The 18,825-nt window shown below is 34.6% G+C and overlaps 2 protein-coding genes and 1 non-coding gene across 3 annotated transcripts; 1 reads left to right on the forward strand and 2 right to left on the reverse strand.

Annotated features, from left to right (window-relative positions):
- Positions 1 to 348: 348 nt before the first annotated feature.
- LOC129870393 (tobamovirus multiplication protein 3-like) lies at positions 349 to 9,519 on the reverse strand. The gene is made up of 11 exons (XM_055945165.1): positions 9,187 to 9,519; positions 7,719 to 7,809; positions 7,487 to 7,539; positions 7,306 to 7,398; positions 7,153 to 7,224; positions 4,095 to 4,167; positions 3,947 to 3,992; positions 2,241 to 2,304; positions 2,104 to 2,157; positions 1,210 to 1,287; positions 349 to 711 (listed from the first exon to the last, which is right to left on the reverse strand). Exons 1-11 carry the CDS (start codon positions 9,355 to 9,357, stop codon positions 619 to 621), a joined length of 888 nt encoding a protein of 295 aa, XP_055801140.1. The 5' UTR covers positions 9,358 to 9,519; the 3' UTR covers positions 349 to 618.
- LOC129871835 (U6 spliceosomal RNA) lies at positions 3,114 to 3,211 on the forward strand. The gene has a single exon (XR_008762312.1). It is a non-coding gene; the product is annotated as a U6 spliceosomal RNA (small nuclear RNA).
- Positions 9,520 to 11,103: 1,584 nt separating the features above from the next.
- Positions 11,104 to 15,325, reverse strand: LOC129870277 (zinc finger CCCH domain-containing protein 17-like). The gene is made up of 3 exons (XM_055944999.1): positions 14,911 to 15,325; positions 13,474 to 13,584; positions 11,104 to 13,215 (listed from the first exon to the last, which is right to left on the reverse strand). The coding sequence occupies exons 1-3, from the start codon at positions 15,061 to 15,063 to the stop codon at positions 11,347 to 11,349; spliced, it is 2,133 nt and encodes a 710-aa protein (XP_055800974.1). The 5' UTR covers positions 15,064 to 15,325; the 3' UTR covers positions 11,104 to 11,346.
- Positions 15,326 to 18,825: the final 3,500 nt, after the last annotated feature.

Here is an 18,825-nt window from a genome sequence, read left to right on the forward strand (position 1 = left end):
GTTTTATGAATCATCTATAAGACATCAAATATCTTGCAACATAAATGCATCATAATTATTTTACTCTTGCTATGACATTTGAGGTCTTGCAAGTGACCACCCAATTGCATCTAAAAACTTTGGGAGTCAGAATCCAATCCAAGATTGAGATAAATGTGTATCACACAAACATATGACTCTGCGTGTAACCAAGCACAATCTAAGAGTGTACCCAACAAGTACGCCATGAAACAGACTTTAAATATGGGGGAAAAGAATACAACAACATACCTAATGTATTCCCACAATTACCTCTACCTCGAAGGGAGACATGTTTTCCATAGACCCTCGGCAAGGAAAAACAGATAGGGGGGAAAAATAATCAATTGAAATCTGTAACATACAAAGATGAAGATAATAATTACACTAGAAATAACACAGCTTCTTCCACAACTCTTGCTTCAAGACTACAAACAAATAAGAGACATAACTAATATCTGCAAAGAACAAACTATTTTTCCAGAGTCCTGATGAACCATGCTCCATGTACAATATCTCACTATATGGTCTTTGCTACAATAACTTCCAGGCAAGACGAGTATCGTAAAAGCCAACTCATCCAATGCACACTATTGTATATCAGCGAATAGGGTGGTACTGTGTGATCCCCCGCTTCGGAGGCAACTTCCTCAAAATGAAAAGGACAAGCGAAGAAGGTAGAATCTCGACCAGCTGCAAAGAGTTGACAGAAGTCTGGTCATCCTCAAAAAACATATAAACTTCTTTCTGTGCACTCAAATCTCGAATACTCATGGGTTTAAATTTACATCAAACTACACTAAGCTAGGAAACAAGACACAAATATGACTTTAAATTCAATACAGATACTCAACCCTCCTACATCCATTGTTTCATTACGATGCTTTATATTAGAGCCAATTTTCAATTGAAGAAAATGTCAACCGAGAGAATATAAACCTAACCGAGGAACTTCTCAGCCCCTGACCATGGAATTAACAAGAAAAGGCCTTGGGAAGAAGTTTGACACAAGAAACAAGGTGTAGCATGCCACAATCGGGTATATCGTATTGTTTTTCCAATCAAGTTATGATTCAGAGGTTGGACTTAACACATTACTAACTGAAAATACTAATCTCTTCACTGGAACATAAAGAACAATGTGCGTGACAAAAGCAATTACAGTAAAAGTTCAGTGCTGTAAGACCTTACCAGATAGTATACAAAATTTAAAATTGTATGGTCCAAAACATCAAGATCCGCAGCTTTATCAAATGCATTGAAACACATCTGTGACGCACATGATAAGAGAAATAAGAGTAAGATGGGAAGAAGAAAGTTTCATACCCTTCTTAAACAACTTCAGTTGAAATCATAATCTGATATCAAATTGATTTGAAGTTGAAGTTTTGTTTGAACATGCAATTTGAAATTCTTAAGTTGTATTTTTCCTCATAAACATAAAAAAAAAACCACAAGTTGTGATAACTATCAAAAGTTCTCCAATTCTTATACAATCTTACCAAAGAGCAAACCATAATTCATAAACAAGATATCAAAATATCCTAAGGTGCCGCATTGATAAATCACATATCTCCCTGTTCTTCTTACAAATAAATATTTGTGATCATAAACTTTCAAACACACATAATTTTATAAAGATTCACTAATCGACAATAGTAGTATCCAACTATTATTTAATACAATCCTTTCACATGGAACGGACAATCGTTTCACGCAGAGAATTGTCTTTTTATAAAATTTAAAATAATGGGTCTTTTTTTTTTGCAAAATATAAATTTATGGGTCAACTTTTACATTTTACAAAATTTGAAATCCCAAATCCTAAATTTTGGAGAATTTGGGATTTGAAATCGTGATCCTAAATCGCATGTTGCTGATTTGAAATCATGATCCCAATCGCATATTCAAATGTCTACTAAGACTAATTTAAAATAATATTCACAATATAAATATACCATATAGGGAAGAATCCACAGAGGTCAATCACATATCACAAATATGGATCAACTCCTTTCTGAAGCTTTTTGTGGTATGGTCATAATTCAGTTAAGAATAGTTTATTCACCAGAAATATGGTCTTACCAAAATGCATCTAATGAGGAAGCATGAAAAACATATTGTCGTCACATAGCCAACCTGCAGATTCCAAATTATAGAAGTACTGTTAAACGACATAAAACAAGAACAGCACTGATAATGAAAGATATACAGTAACATACTTCCTGTAGTTTCTTTTGCCTCCCCTTTGATTCTACAGGGAAACGCCGTAACATAAGGAAAAGCCTGCAAGGAGGTAATATACAGTGAAGGAAAATTGTGATCACCAAATAGGTAACGACACATGACTTATCCACCTAACATATTTTTTCACCTCAAATTATATTCAAGTGTGTATGTACCAAAGGCAAAGGGACAAACTAAACAACATGTAGAACCCACTTTCGGTAGCATTCAAAGAGTGAACTCATATCAAATATCTTATCAGGACCTAATTAGGTTTCACACTATACATTTCAAAACTATAATGCAGGAGATTTTGTTAGCACATATCCAGTAGATGATAAGAGAAGTAAAAAATATTAGACGATAATAACAGCTAAATGTCACTATATCCTTGTATACCAGTACATTGAGTTCTATCATGCAGGAGTCTATCTAATTCATAGTGGCAGATTATTGTCGGCTCAGTCATGCAATCATGACGCTAATTCGTACAAGTGCCTTTTTTGTTGCTGAGAGCCCAGAACTGCAACTAACAAGTTATAGTTTTGGCTGAAAAATGAGTAGGTAAAAACAAGGAGGTCACAGTCCCTATGATTCAACGAAGTAATCAATCACAATGTGGCGAATACAAGTTTGGTGCCAATGAAAATAGTCAAATGTTGGGTAACAAGAGGAAAGTACCAGGGTATAAGGCATAACAATATGGACTGCTATAGATGAATGATAAACTATATGCACTGGCAATCAGAGGTTGAATGATATCTACTATCTGCGACACCGCTTACTATAGGAAATACATAAGTTCAGAAATAGGAGATCCTAGAGGCTCAGCTGGATTAATCTCAGAAAGGTTAAAATATAAGGATTTGGTCCCTTCGGGGACATCCGATAAAATTGGAACGATACAGAGAAGATTAGCATGGCCCCTGCGCAAGGCAGTGTTATCAAAGGCGCGCTTAAGCCCTAAAGCGAGGCTCAAAACGTGTTGAGTTCTTCGCCTCACTTAATATGCGCTTCAATGTCATCATCAAGGTTCTAAGACATTTTTCCTTGCCAATGAACCTCTTCTGAACAGACAACATTAAACAATTGATATTTCACTTTATCGTAATTATTTTTCAATTTCTTTGTTCATCTATTTGTCATTCATGCTTACAAATTATTAGTCTTGGACTAAACATATATATTTTGTACTTTTTCTCCCTTTGCACCTTTTTTCATTAAAACCCACACTTTATTTGCACTTTACAATTAAAACCCCAACGGACCTTAAAGCTTTTTTGCGCTTTTAGCTTTTGACAACACTAGCGCAAGGATGACACGCACAAATCGAGAAATGGTCCAGAAAAATTTAAAAAGGGCAGCCCGGTGCACTAAAGCTCCCGCTATGCGCAGGTCGAGTACATAGACCTTGCTTATCCAAAAGACAATTTTTGAGCAAAGTATACAACCAATTACACAGCATAACTAACAGACATTTATGGAAGTGAAAGTGGCTAAGTCTTTCGTAAAAGTGGTTACGCCTCCATATAGCCGTTAATCATATATTCTTTTCATAAAAGTAGTCATTTCTCACAAAGGACAGAAATAAATTCACAGTATACGAATGCTGCTTGTTCTTGTGCTTCTAAGACGTGTGGTTCCACCAATACACACCTTCAGAGGGAAGATTCAATCACAGGTAAGAGAAATTAGATCTTACCTTCCTCCATAAAGAAGAAAACCCAAGGCTGCAAACAGAGATACACCTGCAAAATAATGCAAGTAGAAAAGAAAATTTGTCAGTGCAGTTGCAACATATCTATGCATTAGAAAATATATTTAAAATAAGTTTAACATAAAACACAGACCTGCAAAGAATGCCTTAGATAAGATGACGAGTGCAGGAACAGGTTTCCACCATATTATCAGCCATAATATAATCTGGACGATTTAATAAGAAAAAGAATAAATTAAGCAATGAACATCCACAAAGCTATAACCATGAAAATAATTATCATTTTCTCATTTACTGTTTTTGTAAGAGTTAGACCAGCTACATTATATGGTAGTAAATGTTGGACCACTAAAGCCCAACATATCAAAAGAATTGGAGTCTATTGCTCAGAATTGGAGGCCAACTCATGGAGTCGATGTTTAAGAAGGAATTTGAATGATTGAGAGTTTGATAAGCTGGTAGTACTTCTTGCAGCCTTCAAAATAGCTCAACCATTACTCACAATAGGGACAGGCTCAAATGGGCAGCAACAAGAGTGGCTCATACTCAATTAGAGCTAATTATCACACCTTTGAGCTCCAACAAGGAAAGGATTGGCCTGTGGCTCTGGAAACTTATATGGAAGACTAGAATACCTCCAAAGGTTAGTGCCTTTTGCTGGATAACCCTAAATGAAGCATGCCTAAGCCAGGACAATCTCAGTAAAAGTGGCCATTAGTGTCTAACAGATGCCGTATGTGCAAAAGACTCGGAATCTATCAATCATCTCTTTCTTCATTGTCCTGTTGCAACAGACATGTGGTCTACGTTTCTTTCACTTTTCATACTGCAGTTGACAACGCCATGCAGTGTCAGGGAAGCTTTTGCGAGTTGGGGCTCCTGGAAAGTTGAGAAGTCCATCAAGAAAATCCAGTCTATGGTTCCTGCTGCTATTTTGTGGTTCTTATGGTCAAAAGGGAACTAAAGATGCTTTGATGGCATCTCAACTGCCACATCTCTACTCAAAGCTAGATGTTTGGCCTTTTATACCCCTGATCACATTTTTTGGAATTTATCAGCTATATTGTCTTATAATATAATTTTTTGGTTTCTACTAAAGAGCTAATATCTTCTTCTTTTTTGAATTCTTGCATCTACTGGATGCTTTTGCTATTAGTACACCATTTACTTCATCAAAAGAAAAAGATACTCTCACGAGATGTTGTTACAAAATATGTGAAGTCAAATGATCGGCTTGCGGATATTTTCATCAAGTCCTTCACTGGTCCTCGTATGTAGTTACATCTGTAATTAACTCGGTACATATGACTTATATGCACGAGTTTGAGGGGGAGTGTTAGAAGATTAATGTATATAGGATTGAGCTTAAATGGATAAACATGATCAGTGAGGATTCATAAACATTTGGGATCGAGGCATTGTTGTTGTTTCATGTTAAAGTCCTATAATGACACTGGCAATCAGCATTCACCAAACACTGTATCCGTTCTTGATAATGCATCTTCAAACTTAGTAATCCAGTCCTTTTCATGTAATTTGATTTGAAATTAGTACTCTACTGCCTGAAGATCATTTTTGTCGAAATTACTATACCCATGTGCTTTTTTCTTCTATAAATACTTCTAAAATCTAATGAAATACGGAGTTTTTTGTCTTTCAAATGTCCCAATGTCCAACTGATTAATTAATTAATTCTTTATAACATATTCTATTTAAATTTTTTTGGACAAATAAGCTAGCAATCGTTACATTTTCCCAAAAATTTCCTCAGCACTTCTTTGAGATAAATAATCTTTTTGTGCATTTCTAAATGTGAAGTAAGTCCCTTAGTAAGTCCCTGTATCTTATTGGTGAAATTAAATTATAATTACTAGTACTAGTGTTTCATTCTTTTTTACTTTGGGAATGGGTGCATTTGGGGGTTGGTGAGGGGGTTAAGGGTCGGACATGTGTGACCTATCCTAAAGCAACATGAATAGACTTTTTAAGCTTGTGTTGGATGGATAGTAGTTCAAGACAAGCTGAATGCTGGTTGTATAACTAATACCATTCAGAACCTATTTAATGACTTATGATTAATAATAGCTACAAAATGACCTTTTTCAGAGGCATCCATCCACCAAATACCACCAACTCGTCATGTCTTACAGCCCATTTATTGTGTGATTCAAGACCAGAATTAATCACCCTGGTTCACACTAATTTGACCACATGTGACTTGTGAGCAGCTAATTAAATAATTCAACCAATTGCACTTATGTGGACCATATGGAAAAGGAGAAATAGGAGTTTTTTATGGTATAAAGAATAGTCTCTCATCCCATAGTTTTTTTTAATGCACCCATGAGATCCCTATAAGCATAGAAGATTGAGTGCTGTTCCTACAAAATCAACTTTTTGGGGGTAAGATTTTCTACTTTTTGGTATACTTCTCTGTACGGGCATTTATTTCTATTTATTAATAAAATGTGACACTTCATCCCTCCAAAAAAAAAAGATGATGGTGTGTCAGAAGTGTTCTAGATGGAAGACAATCTATCATAAGGTCCTTTTAGCTGGAATCATATTTCCTTCTTTATCCTTGGCTCGGGATTAATCTTCAAATAAGGTTCTTGAACTTGAAGTTCAACAATAGGGGTATTTAATTTGGAGCGTCATTCACTTCAATTGTCTTCGTCTTGACTTTGCTTGCGGAAATACCACACTGTCTCTCCCCTCAACAGGCTTCAAGAGATTCAGCCAGCAAATATAAAACAATGTAAGTTCCGATGTCGTAAACTACTCGCATGGCTGGAACTACTAGGATACTCCCCCCCCCCAAACTCCTCACCCCACCACCCCCCAAAAAAGGGTAAAACCAGTAGTCATTCTCTCCTCTCTTTCCCCTTTGGACCTTTGGAATGTTAAATTAAGCCGATGTGAAGTTATGAAATAACATAGACAACAACCTAAGTAACATTTTAATGTAAAACAAACAAATACAACCTAAATGTCAAAACAAAGACCTCTGTTAAACTTGAGAAGTATTGCTAACATGGAACAACAATTATTGTTTGTGAGACTAGTCAAGCCAAATTCAATCTGGCAAAATAATTCTTGGTTTAAACCTTTTCAATATGTTTAGAGTTAATTTAACTCGAAAGCACCGAAGTTTTTCGAAAGAAAGTGTAGCATAAGAACTAAATAGCTACCTGAATAGCATAAACCACTCCATTAATTGTGAAGAAACTAGGCCTAAGAGCATCCGTAGATACAGCACGTGCCTGTAACAAGAATAACAGATATATTAACCTTGAGAATTGACACAATCTGCAAAACATTGAGTTGAGGGAACACACGCGAACCTGATAATATATCTCAGCCCAGAATAATACTAGAAGCGCAAAAGTCGTGAAGAATGCAAGACTTGGCATATCAAGCAAGATGTGTTGGATAATCTACCAAAATATTATATGTATGGTTAAAAGATGAAAGAGACCGAGATGAAAATGGTAACCAGACATCTAACCAATGTCAGTAGCTAACCTCAGGGTTCAACTTCTGAACATCCCGACGAAATACAAAAACCAGAGAGCGAACTACCAAAGGACAAAAACACAACTTCAATACAATATAAACCTAACAGATCAAAGCAAAGTGAAATGTAAAGGAACAATCTTTTCCCCCTAGTATAACCAGACTAATAATTTGAGTAACACCTCATAATATTTCCATGAGGATGTTTCCAACATAAATAATCACAAAAGAAGATACCAACCCCCATTAACCAAGAAATTGAGGAAATGGAAGACTTTCTGAGTGGTCCATCCATACTCGGGAACTCTCATTTGAATCCGGATTAATTGCACCTGCAAATTGACAAAGTTAGAAACAACTCTCCAGAATCACAGATACATTAAAGCATTGATGTCACGGACTGTATCTGCTTTAGAACATATATTAAAATGGCTATTTGATAAGCAAGATGAATTATAGACAAGGAAATTCAGATCATTATCCAAAATCAACTAAGGACGCAGATAAATGATAAAACCAACTTGTAGCTGCTTCCAGTTTCAAACTGGAAGAGAATGGATGCATAGTGTAAGTAGTTTCCTTTTTTACAGCATATATAAAGGCCAATTTACAGGCTTCTAGGAAGAGCGACTCCACACCAATTTCTATTATAAAAAATGTACAATATATGCAGATAGCTATCATAGAAAACGAAAAACTTCAATGAACACTAATATCAATTTACGAATTACCCAGTTCACCTCTAGAAGGTTTTTTCAAGTATTAAGTTCCCTTCCTACCTCCACCATGAGAGTTTTGCAAAGCATAGCCGATTCCAAGTCCAAATAAAGGATGAGGATAGCAGTAGATTGATAAATCCTCCAACGGATACAGAATCATGTTGCTATCCAACTTGAAGTGTAATTAAATGATTAATATGATCCTATCTCAAACCTGACATTCCCCACCCCCCTTATCCAAAACACGAAAAAGTCTTAATTCTTATGAACAACACGGGTTTTTAAATCCTTTGTATTAGCTTCCACAATAACCTCGGTACATTAATTGGTCTAAGCAAAATACGACTCATTTAAAATGAGTATTTAAAATCAACAATTCGTAAAAAGAATCTTTCTATAGGATTACGTGTATTTACTTAGGTTCCTTCCTAATCCTCTATTTAAGGTTCTACCAACAACTGCAACCCACCACCACCAACAGGACGCGCACAAACCTTGCAAACAGCTCTCAAGTTTCAGTCTTTTGAGAAATGGAAATCGTATTGATAAAAGCACCAAGAAGGTACAACAAGAAGATCTACAGACAAAAAGCAAAAGTATACCCCTTTCAGTTAGCAAAAGTATACCCCTCTCAAGTTTCATTCTTTCTTGCTGAATACATCCAAACATAACATAACTCTAACATCGCTCACTTCCAATAAAACTCACGATAGATTCAAAAACCCGAATTGCAACAACAAAAACAACAATATGCTCTGTGTAGTCCAATAAGGCGCGGTTCACGGAGGCTAAGGTGTAAGCAAACGTTACTCTAAAGGCTGTTTCCGAAAGACCCCAGCACAAGTAACACAATTGTATTACATCCAAATAGAAAAAGCTAACAATCAACAATTACCAAAAAGTTTCATATATCTCTACACCCATATAGCTATAAATCATCTAGTATTCAGAAAATTCATCACAGTTAAATAAAAAAAAGGGATAAATTACAAGAGCAACGACAGAAACGACGCCGTATAAGATCGCGAGGACATGGAAAATACGGTCTTGCCAGATAGGAGATTCATTCACTTCATCCCACCAGCTTATTGCCTCATGTAAACGGTACGCCATCACCACCGCCGTCGACGACGGGTCCACCGCCGTTTCTACCCGACCCATTGCCGGAGATCCGAAATTAGACACCAAAAGTAAAACCCAAAAAAAAGGAAAATTTGAGAATTTCTTTTGATCGGAAAATTCTCGAGTCTAAAACGGCCGGCGAGAAAGGAGAGAGGCACGGCGGCGTTCCCCTGAACTTTCTAGGAATTTTGATTATGAAAAGAAATGTTGTACGATGCTTAAAATACATTGATGAGGGTATTTTCGTCCGAAATGTACAAGTCTTTTATTAATCAATTTGGACAGCAAATTGCTAAAAGTAAATGACTCGATCTATAGTTGTTTTCGACAGATTACACGTGGGGTGAATAATGGATAGGGGTTGTGCTTTTATTTTTAAGTTTTCATTTTATGTTCGATATCTACATTAAATTTTGATTAATTTAAAATTGTGTTGCATAGGATTCATTCGAGAAAGCTTTTTCTACCAAGGAATAGGTTAAAAAGATATAGTTGCGAATAATTGTGTGTATTTTTCTATACGGATAATTGTTCATAATAATTAAAATGAATAACTTTAGAATTAGATTAATAATTCATTATGATAGGTTGAAATAATTTTATACGGTATGACGATGAAGCCTCATCATCAGATAAAGATGCCCTCTTAACTACTTATTTTTTAAAAATTTATAAATAATTTTCAATTTATAAGTTACTTAAAATAAGTACATCCAAAAGGACTCTGAATAGGTATGAATCTAGAAAGTAAAGTTTATGTATTATTGGTGTTTGTATTAAAAAATCTAGTTGGCACGTGTCTTTTATTTAAAGTTTTATCATTTAATTGATGGTTAATTAAAGTTGATATGTTTTTGTCCTTTAATTGTGATTAACAATTGATGTTAATTTATGTTTTTAGATTGAGATATACCTTAGCCGCGTCAAAAATACTTATTCATTTGCAATGTCTTTATTAAATGTCTAGTGACATGATCAAAATAAATAAACGTAATTTATATCCTCAATCATTATACAATAGCAAACAACTTATCCGGTGTTATTTCACAAATAAAAAATGTAAATTTGTGTATGCAGACTTTATCCTTATTTTATTATGTAGGTAAAAAATTATTTTTGATAAACCATATCATATCTTAAATGAAATTATTTATGAAATTGTATGTCTAACATAAGAGTGACCAATTGTTTCATCAAAGTCTACCAACAGCTTAATCAAACTCCAATCCAGCGTCACACATTCTCATAGTCGGACCAATTGCTTCATCAAACTCCAATCAAGCGTCACAAATTCTCATAGTTGGACCAATTGCTTCATCAAACTCCAATCCAACGTCTCAAATTCTCACAGTTGGACCAATTGCTTCATCAACATTCTCATTCTCATAGCCGGACCAATTACTTCATCAAACTCCAATCTAACTTCAGACATTCTCATAGTCCGACCAATTGCTTCATCAAACTCTGATCCAGTATCACACATTCTCAAAACTCCAATCAAACGTCACACATTCTCGTAGTCCGACCAATTACTTCATCAAACTCCAATCCAGCATCACCACATTCTCATAGTCCCATAAGATGAGTCTAGTACTTCCCCTAAGCACTCATCAGGCATGAAAACAAAAGAAAAACTCGTCTGAAAATTACAAACTTTAAAGCTGTGCTATTTCACTTCATAAAAATTGTCCCTTTTCTTCCTTCACACCACACTAGTTGCCACTATTAACTTCCAACTCTTCCAGGTATATATGGGGAAAAAGTTGCAAAACTACAGAAAAAAAACACTATCAAACATGTTTCTTATTAAGCCTCTAATGTTTACAGTCAACACCATTTTTGGCAAAACTACAGATCTGCCAAATGCCACTAACCGGTGGAAAATTTTCCATCCAGCCTTGAGTATAAATACAACAAAGAAAAAGAGCGTTCTCTCTACTTCTAAAAGATAAAATCAGTAGAGCAGTTGAATTTGCTCATTCCGAGCCAACCTAAAATAGCTTAGGGAAATTGATGTATCTCCATCATTTATGAGAAAACAACGCCCATCTTCTTAGCAAAGTCATCTTCATCATCATCTTCATCCAGGTATTCTTCACCAGCGTCAGCATTCTCACCTTCGTCTAAATTGTAATCTTCACCATCAACCTGCTCATAATCATAGTCTCCATCTCTTTGATCATGGCCTTCAGCTTCAAGGTCTTGATCGTCTGCTTCTTCCACAATCATCCCTTCTTCAGCTTCAAGTTCATTTGCATCATGGTGTGCAGGAGATTGATGATCAGCTGATACAACTGATGGAGGGTCAGACTCTTCCTTTTGCACAAGGTCAATATTGTTCCTGGAGATAGAGGAAGTCACCACTGGCACAGAGTGGTCCTTTCTTTCATGTTGATAGTCTTCACTCTTATCAGATGTCATGCCCATTTTACTGCTTCTTTTTCTCTTCAAGATCTCTTCCAGTGGCATTGGTCCGTCAAATGATACATTATCCCCTCCTGTTTGCTGATAGTCATCACGCTTTTGGAACTTACGCTTCCCTAGGGCCTGTTGCTCGTCAATATTTTGTTCATTGATCTCAGCAGTTTTCCGACCTTTAAGTTCAGCAAGACTTCTTGGACCAGAAAAATTAGAATCATTCTCGCTTACATCTCTTCTTATACGTGGACCACTGTTATTTCTTCCAGTATCATTGAGATCCTCTTGTACTCTTCCCTTTATTCTATCGCGAAGCCTTCCCTGTTGAGAGAAAAGCTGTGGCCTTTCTGAAGATAATCTGCCGCGGTCCCTAGCCCTATCCAGCAGCATGTCTATCCCATTAGTTGGAGAGGGTGATCTACTTGGTAGCTTAATTCTTCCTTGAAGACGACTAGCAAGGGAACTATCATGTGAAGGTACATAGTGTCGATCCCTCCTGGAACTCTGGTAGCCTCGATCCTCAACATGCTTTTCACTTGCATAGTCATGACTAATGACTGACCTCAAACCATTAACCCTCTTATGCTTTGATAAACGATGCCTCAGATCTGACTCTCGAACTTCTTCAGGGCTGTGAGCTCTACCATAGCGTCTCCTTTCAAGATGAGTGGATTCCCCTTGTACTCTCTCAGAAGAGGCTCTATGCTGCACCCTACCAGAGCGACCAGGAAGCCTGTCGTGAGAGTCATGCCCGTAGACATCATGGTACATATCTTGGTCAACATCTGCAGATCGGCCAATATCATATTCATTCCTTCCCCCATTTCTGCCATATCGACCTTCACCATGATAAAAATCAGTACCTCTGAGCTCATCATCAACAAGAACATCAAAACCAGGCGAAAGCTCCCTTGAAATCTCATCATCTTTGTTCTGAAAGCTACTGTGATCATCAAACCTAACAGACTGTTGCACTCTGTTGGATCTACTGATAGGATTCCCATTTGGAGGTGGCACACTTTTTGGTTTGTGCTTATGATGCGCAACATCAATGAATGGATTTGGTGGCAGCACATTCTCATTAAAGGCAGCATTATTCTTAGGCAAAGGAGCTTTCAGTTTCTCAACTGGTTGTGCTTGTACAGATAATTCACCAGACTTCCAAATATTTGCTTGAAAAAATGTCTTCTCTTGCACACACTTTTCAAGCCCACCAAATGCCTTAAAATTGGTTTTCTCAGTAGATGCAGATGTAGTAGATACAGGGTGTGAAGGAGCTTTGTTAGATTCAAACATCGGTGCATGGAAAAACGGACACCTATCACCTTTTAAACAAAAGCCTTGCTGGAAGAAAATGCATGGTACACCTTGCTTAGTAGAACCATATGGAACATTCGGTGTAGATGCAACAGATGCCACTGGAGGTACGGAAGATCCTGTAGGAGTTGAAACTTGAGCTCCCAAAACTCCATCAAGAGGCTGCAAGAGTAGAAGATTATTTATTATCATGTCAACAATTAGTCTACAGACACAGTGCACTCCTGGTTTACTACTACTACAACAACAACAACAAGCCCAGTATAGTTCCACCATGTGGGGTCTGGGGGTAGAGTGTACGCACTCCTGGTTTACTAATAAAAGTAAATACTCGTAAGTTTACATCACGACAAGGAACCCTTGGTACTGACAGCACATGGATGTAAAGATTGTGTAGTATGTTAGTGAAGAATGACTCACAGGGTGCCGGAATGCGCATTTTGGGTTTAAGCAGCTTCCATTCAACCAGTACCAGCAATCTCGAGGATTAAGCCGAGCAACGTCACTATGGCGGTACTCACACTCGCTTCCCTATGGACAAAATGAAAATAATTAGAGCGTCAGTAAATACTGATCTAGATCTGTATAGAACAAATTCGCAGATTGAATCATCCAGAACACTATACATCATGGAGAAGCCAATCACGTCTGTATTCATTCGCACACAGAAATTGATAATGTAAAAGTACGATGCCAACTGCTTTTGTGTAACATTTGCTATTTCCACACTGGTTCTAAAAGGACAAGTTAATGAGAAATAAATTCAGTATTTCAGTTACCACACGTGTTAAATTGATTTACTGTCTCACGTGATCCGACCAAAGCAACGACAATTTAAATGCAAAACCAACATTCTGTTGTAGACAATAACGACAAATGTAATTGATAATAATTATACACGTGTAGCCATTCCCCTGCACACTTATTTTCCACATCCAAGTCACTAACTTTACACTTGCTCCGAGATTGACTCTCAGTCCAGAATGTATCACAAAACCACCATACAAGTCAAAAAAATAAAATCTTTGATACACATCTTTCTCGAATAAAAACCAAATCCACAAGCTGCGAGAGTGAATAGATCAAAACGGCAAATAGCAGGAACCTAACCGTTCCCAAGAACGACAAAACACACAGGCACCAAACGACAACATGATGTAACTTGAAGACTACCAGTTATATAAGTTAAACCTTCCAGATAGGGCAGTGGCTTCACACTTTTAGACAATCTCGAGGACACACAATTCATTTAAAATCCGACAAAAAAATAAAAGATACTTCCTTTAAACTGATATCGCAAGCAACAAAAAAGGAACAAGAAATTCATAATCAGTCATCGGCAGTTCAAAGTTCAAAAGACAGCCACTATCCAATTACCAAAAGAAAAACCACACATCTTCCATATCACTAGGGTTCACCCATAGCTAAAAACATAAGTAGATCAAGTTCCAAAAAATCAAAGAAATCACCTTGGATTAGAAAGCGAAAAAGAAACCAAATGTTAATTCATTTGAACACAGATCTTGAACTAATTCGTACATCCAACATCTTTACGACTCAAATCAACAACTACAAGTACGTCTCAATCCCAAACAAGTAAAGATCAAAATATACAAAACTCTACATCCAGATTAAAAATTGGATGCCAAAACCAAGAAATCCTCTAAATCTTGCAACTAATCTTTATGCTAATTAAGATACAAATCTCTAAAAAACAACAAATCTTAACCCCAATTAATCTCTAAATCTCACACTAAAAGGAGGACTGTAATCTTAATCTTAATCTTAATCACAACTAATTGGTATCATTTACTAATCAAATTAAACCAAAAATGAAGAAAAAGAGCTAAGCTGAACCTTCTTGCATGTAAGAGGAGAAGCGAGAAAGTAAACACAATCAGTGTTTCTCTTGAGTGCTTCTTCTTCAGCTGAAGGCGCCGCCGCCGCCGTAGAAGAAGGTGGCGGCTGAATTTGCAGCTGCTGCTGTGGCTGTGGAGTAGGTCCCACCATGATTTTAACCTACAAATAACCCTAACAAACAGATCCTACAAGAAACTTTTGGGAGTGGATCTAGGGTTTTCAAGCTTATACAAGAAACATATATATATATATATATATATGTATATGTATACAATTATGGGCACATCTGAGCTATAATTGATTCAGGTTAGCTTTTGTAGAGAGAACCACCCTAGGGGGTGGAGTGGGAGTGGGGGTGGGGGAGGAAACTGTTGAGAAAACAAGGTGCGGAGAGAGAGAGAGAGAGAGAGAGAGAGGGAGAAAGAGATGAGGCTTTTTTTTGGTAGAGGCTTTTAACTTGGTCAAACAAAAAAAAATTATTTTTGTCTCTATTTTTTTTAAAAGATCCTATTCTGGTAAAAATCAGATTTTTGGGAAACTTCATGAATTGTTACGAGTATATCGTATGGTGGATGTCTATTAAAGTACTTTTATGATTTTTTCATGAAATTTATAATTAATAGATTATTTACAAGTAGTTTAAGTAGACAATTTTAGATGTTGATATATGACATTTATGTGAAGTGTCACTTGACGATAATGCAAAGCGATATGTGTCAAGTCACTTGACTTACAACATAACATTTATGTTAGTTTAAGTAGACAATTTTAGATGTTGATATATGACATCTATGTGAAGTGTCACTTGACGATAATGCAAAGCGATATGTGTCAAGTCACTTGACTTACAACATAACATTTGTGTTGCATTTAGGTTTCTCATACTTTATATATATATATATATATATATATATATATATATATATATATATATATATATCAGTTTGGAAAACAATAAAATCTCTTCTTTTTTTTCTTAAACTTTTATTATTATTTTATTACACATTATTAATACGAGACTCTATCATCTTGAACCATTTTCATGAAAAAGATGTTAAAGATATAATCACTAATGTTCTTTAATATTGTTAAGATGATAGCTTTATAAGATTGTTTGGAAGTGTTTCACCAAACTAAAATCATGATCGTTGTTTGATGTAGGTCTAAAATTCAAACATTTCTTGTTCATGTATATTTTTTTTACTTTGTTTATCTTTTTATGGATTTATAACTTGATTATAAATATAAAACAGATACAAGCTTACACTTTGACAGAAATTGAAGAAAGAAAATTGATCACTGAAAATGGTTAAATTGTATAGTATTTTATATTAGTTTGTAAAGTTGTAATGGCTTTGAAGTTTCATATACTCTCGAAAATATATCAGAAAAAAATCTCTACATAATATAAATACTATTACGATTTGATATGCTTAAAGCACGTTCAGATTATTATGTTTCTTTTCTGAAAAATGAGGACTTTTGAAAATGTTATAAATATAGATTCATTACGTGAAGTGAATGTGATGGTATTTAATTAAGCTTATAAATACGAGCGTTTATTTGGTTCTGAATATATCACGACTTATCTCCGTAAGAGGTAGAATAATTAAGAAAAAATATTCAGAATATTCTGAAACAAAAAATGATGTTAAGACATCGAACTAAGTCTTGATGTATGATGATGATAAGATGTTGGGTTCGAATCTCATTACTTTATGATCTAACGTGTCTTTATATGGATAAGGTATTGGGTTCGAATCCTAATGCACCATATTGGTGATATAAAAATAATTAAAGTAAAAATAATGTGTTTTGAATGAAAGATCGTAAAATCTGTCTGACTGAATCTACTTCATTCTCTATCTGAATGTGATAGCAATGTATAATAAGTCTAAAAAAAATAATTGATTGATGTATAAGTATGAGCATGGAAAAAAATTATAGTCATTATTATGATATAAATGAAAGAGCATTTGAATTCTTAAAATGGTCCTTCAAAAGGATAAAGGTAATTTTTTTGTTTTTAAGATGGTATAGATCATTGGGTACGTGATTATCATATGATCTAATTTAATAAATTTTAAAAGTTTTTCATCACAAGAAAGTAATACGAAGTGGAGGAGCACTTCACTTTTCAAAATGAAGTTGAGATGGATCATATAAATGTGATAAATATTATGATATGTCAATAAGCTTATGATACAATTATGAGGCATGTACAATATTTGTATTTCATTCTGACTTCATCATTTATACTTAGGACATCAATTTGAAGAGCAATAAAAGCACACTTGTACATGTTGAAGTTTTAATCTTATAGTCCAACGTAACTGTTCAAGTGCAACTCTAAAAATTAAATTTTCAAGAATGAAAGTCAAGGTAATAAAATTTTAAGAATAAATTAGGATATTGTTCATGTCTTTATTAGCAAAAATCAATTACTTGTTCGAACACCAAAAATTTGGTATGTAGCAAGTACCCCTTTCATCATTAATTAAAAATTTCAAATTTGAATTGTGAAATGAAATCACTTAAATAAGAAGTGTTTTTAATCTCAAAGAATTTTCAGACGTGAATCAGGATAATTCCGACCACAATACCACATACTATATACTCATTCCCTTCGAAGTACTAAAAAGTATTTCAAAATTTATAATTAAAGAAAAAGTCATTTGACTATCCAAATATGCACCACTATTTTTGTCACAAAAAGAGTATAAAAGTTTATATCCCATTCTAATCATTTTCATTTTAGGATCGTAAAATTAATATACTCCAATTTTTTCTTATAGTCTCTCAAATAAAAAGTTAGCCTTTTATTCCCCCTTATTCTCACCTCAAAGTTCCATTTTTACCTTATATTTGAACAAATTAGGAGAAGTGAATCAGAGCCTAAAAAGGGAAACACAAATGCAATTGGTTAGAATTTTGTAACAAGACTCATTTGATTTTGCTCAATTTGTCCACTTTGAGAAATAAAAATAGAAAACCACATTAAAGATCCATCAATGTGCATTTTAATTCTCTAACCAATCAGACACTATTAGAAATAGGATATGAAGTATTTATGATGTAAATAATAATGAAATAAATCCACAGAGCTTACAAACTCCTTATGTTTGGTCATAGATTCCAAGGTAAGACAAAATGAAATCATAAATATAAAGTAGATTTAAAAAATAATATAATAATAAGTGATTTGAATTAGGTCTTGCGTCTATTTCAGACACACTTGAGGTGGGAGGGATCAACCTATTTTGCCTTGTAGTCTCTTGAGCGCAGCCCCAATTTCTTTTGAAAAAATTACTAGAAAAAATATTTTTTAATAAATAATTATTGATTTTAGCGATATTTTTTATTTATTATTATTTATAGCAATATTATGATATATTTACTATGTATTAAAAGTGAATTATGCATGCAATATAAATGTATTATAAGTGTTTTAAAATGTATTATATTTGTTTGGTAAGAAATTGACATAATGTATTATAAGTGTATTAAAATATGTGATAAATAAATTATCCATTATTAAAACTTGTATTATATGAGTTTTATAAATTATTCTCGCTAATATGTATTAAAATTGTATTATAAGTATTCAGTGGAAAAAAATATTATTGCTATAAATAGTAAATATTTTTTTTAATGTAGTACATTTATGTAAATTTCCCATTTCTTTTTTGGGTCTTTACTAGTTCACTAGAAGGACAATTAATAAAGTTAAAAAATGAGCTATTTACAATTAACAAAGTTAAACAATATTAGTAGATAAAAGTGTATTGACTTGTTGACTATTCTAGTAATCATAGTGTTACTTTTGTTTCTTGTTCTTCAATTTATGTTATTATATATTATTTCGTGTAGTTAAATTATAATATTATTTTGTTGTAGTGTTGTTCTATTACT

This window comes from Solanum dulcamara, chromosome 10 (genome assembly GCF_947179165.1).
Source record: "Solanum dulcamara chromosome 10, daSolDulc1.2, whole genome shotgun sequence".
Classification (NCBI taxonomy): domain Eukaryota; kingdom Viridiplantae; phylum Streptophyta; class Magnoliopsida; order Solanales; family Solanaceae; genus Solanum; species Solanum dulcamara.

What these genes read in the sequence shown, in the direction of transcription:
- LOC129870393 (XM_055945165.1), bottom strand. Translation starts at nt 9,357, where the DNA reads ATGGGTCGGGTAGAAACGGCGGTGGACCCGTCGTCGACGGCGGTGGTG. An exon ending in TTCAGAAGTTGAACCCTGAG is followed by an intron (nt 7,399 to 7,486) that starts GTTAGCTACTGA and finishes ATATTTTGGTAG; the next exon opens with ATTATCCAACACATCTTGCT. An exon ending in GGGCTGAGATATATTATCAG is followed by an intron (nt 7,225 to 7,305) that starts GTTCGCGTGTGT and finishes TTCTTGTTACAG; the next exon opens with GCACGTGCTGTATCTACGGA.
- LOC129870277 (XM_055944999.1), bottom strand. Translation starts at nt 15,063, where the DNA reads ATGGTGGGACCTACTCCACAGCCACAGCAGCAGCTGCAAATTCAGCCG. An exon ending in CTCCTCTTACATGCAAGAAG is followed by an intron (nt 13,585 to 14,910) that starts GTTCAGCTTAGC and finishes TTTTGTCCATAG; the next exon opens with GGAAGCGAGTGTGAGTACCG. An exon ending in AATGCGCATTCCGGCACCCT is followed by an intron (nt 13,216 to 13,473) that starts GTGAGTCATTCT and finishes CTACTCTTGCAG; the next exon opens with CCTCTTGATGGAGTTTTGGG.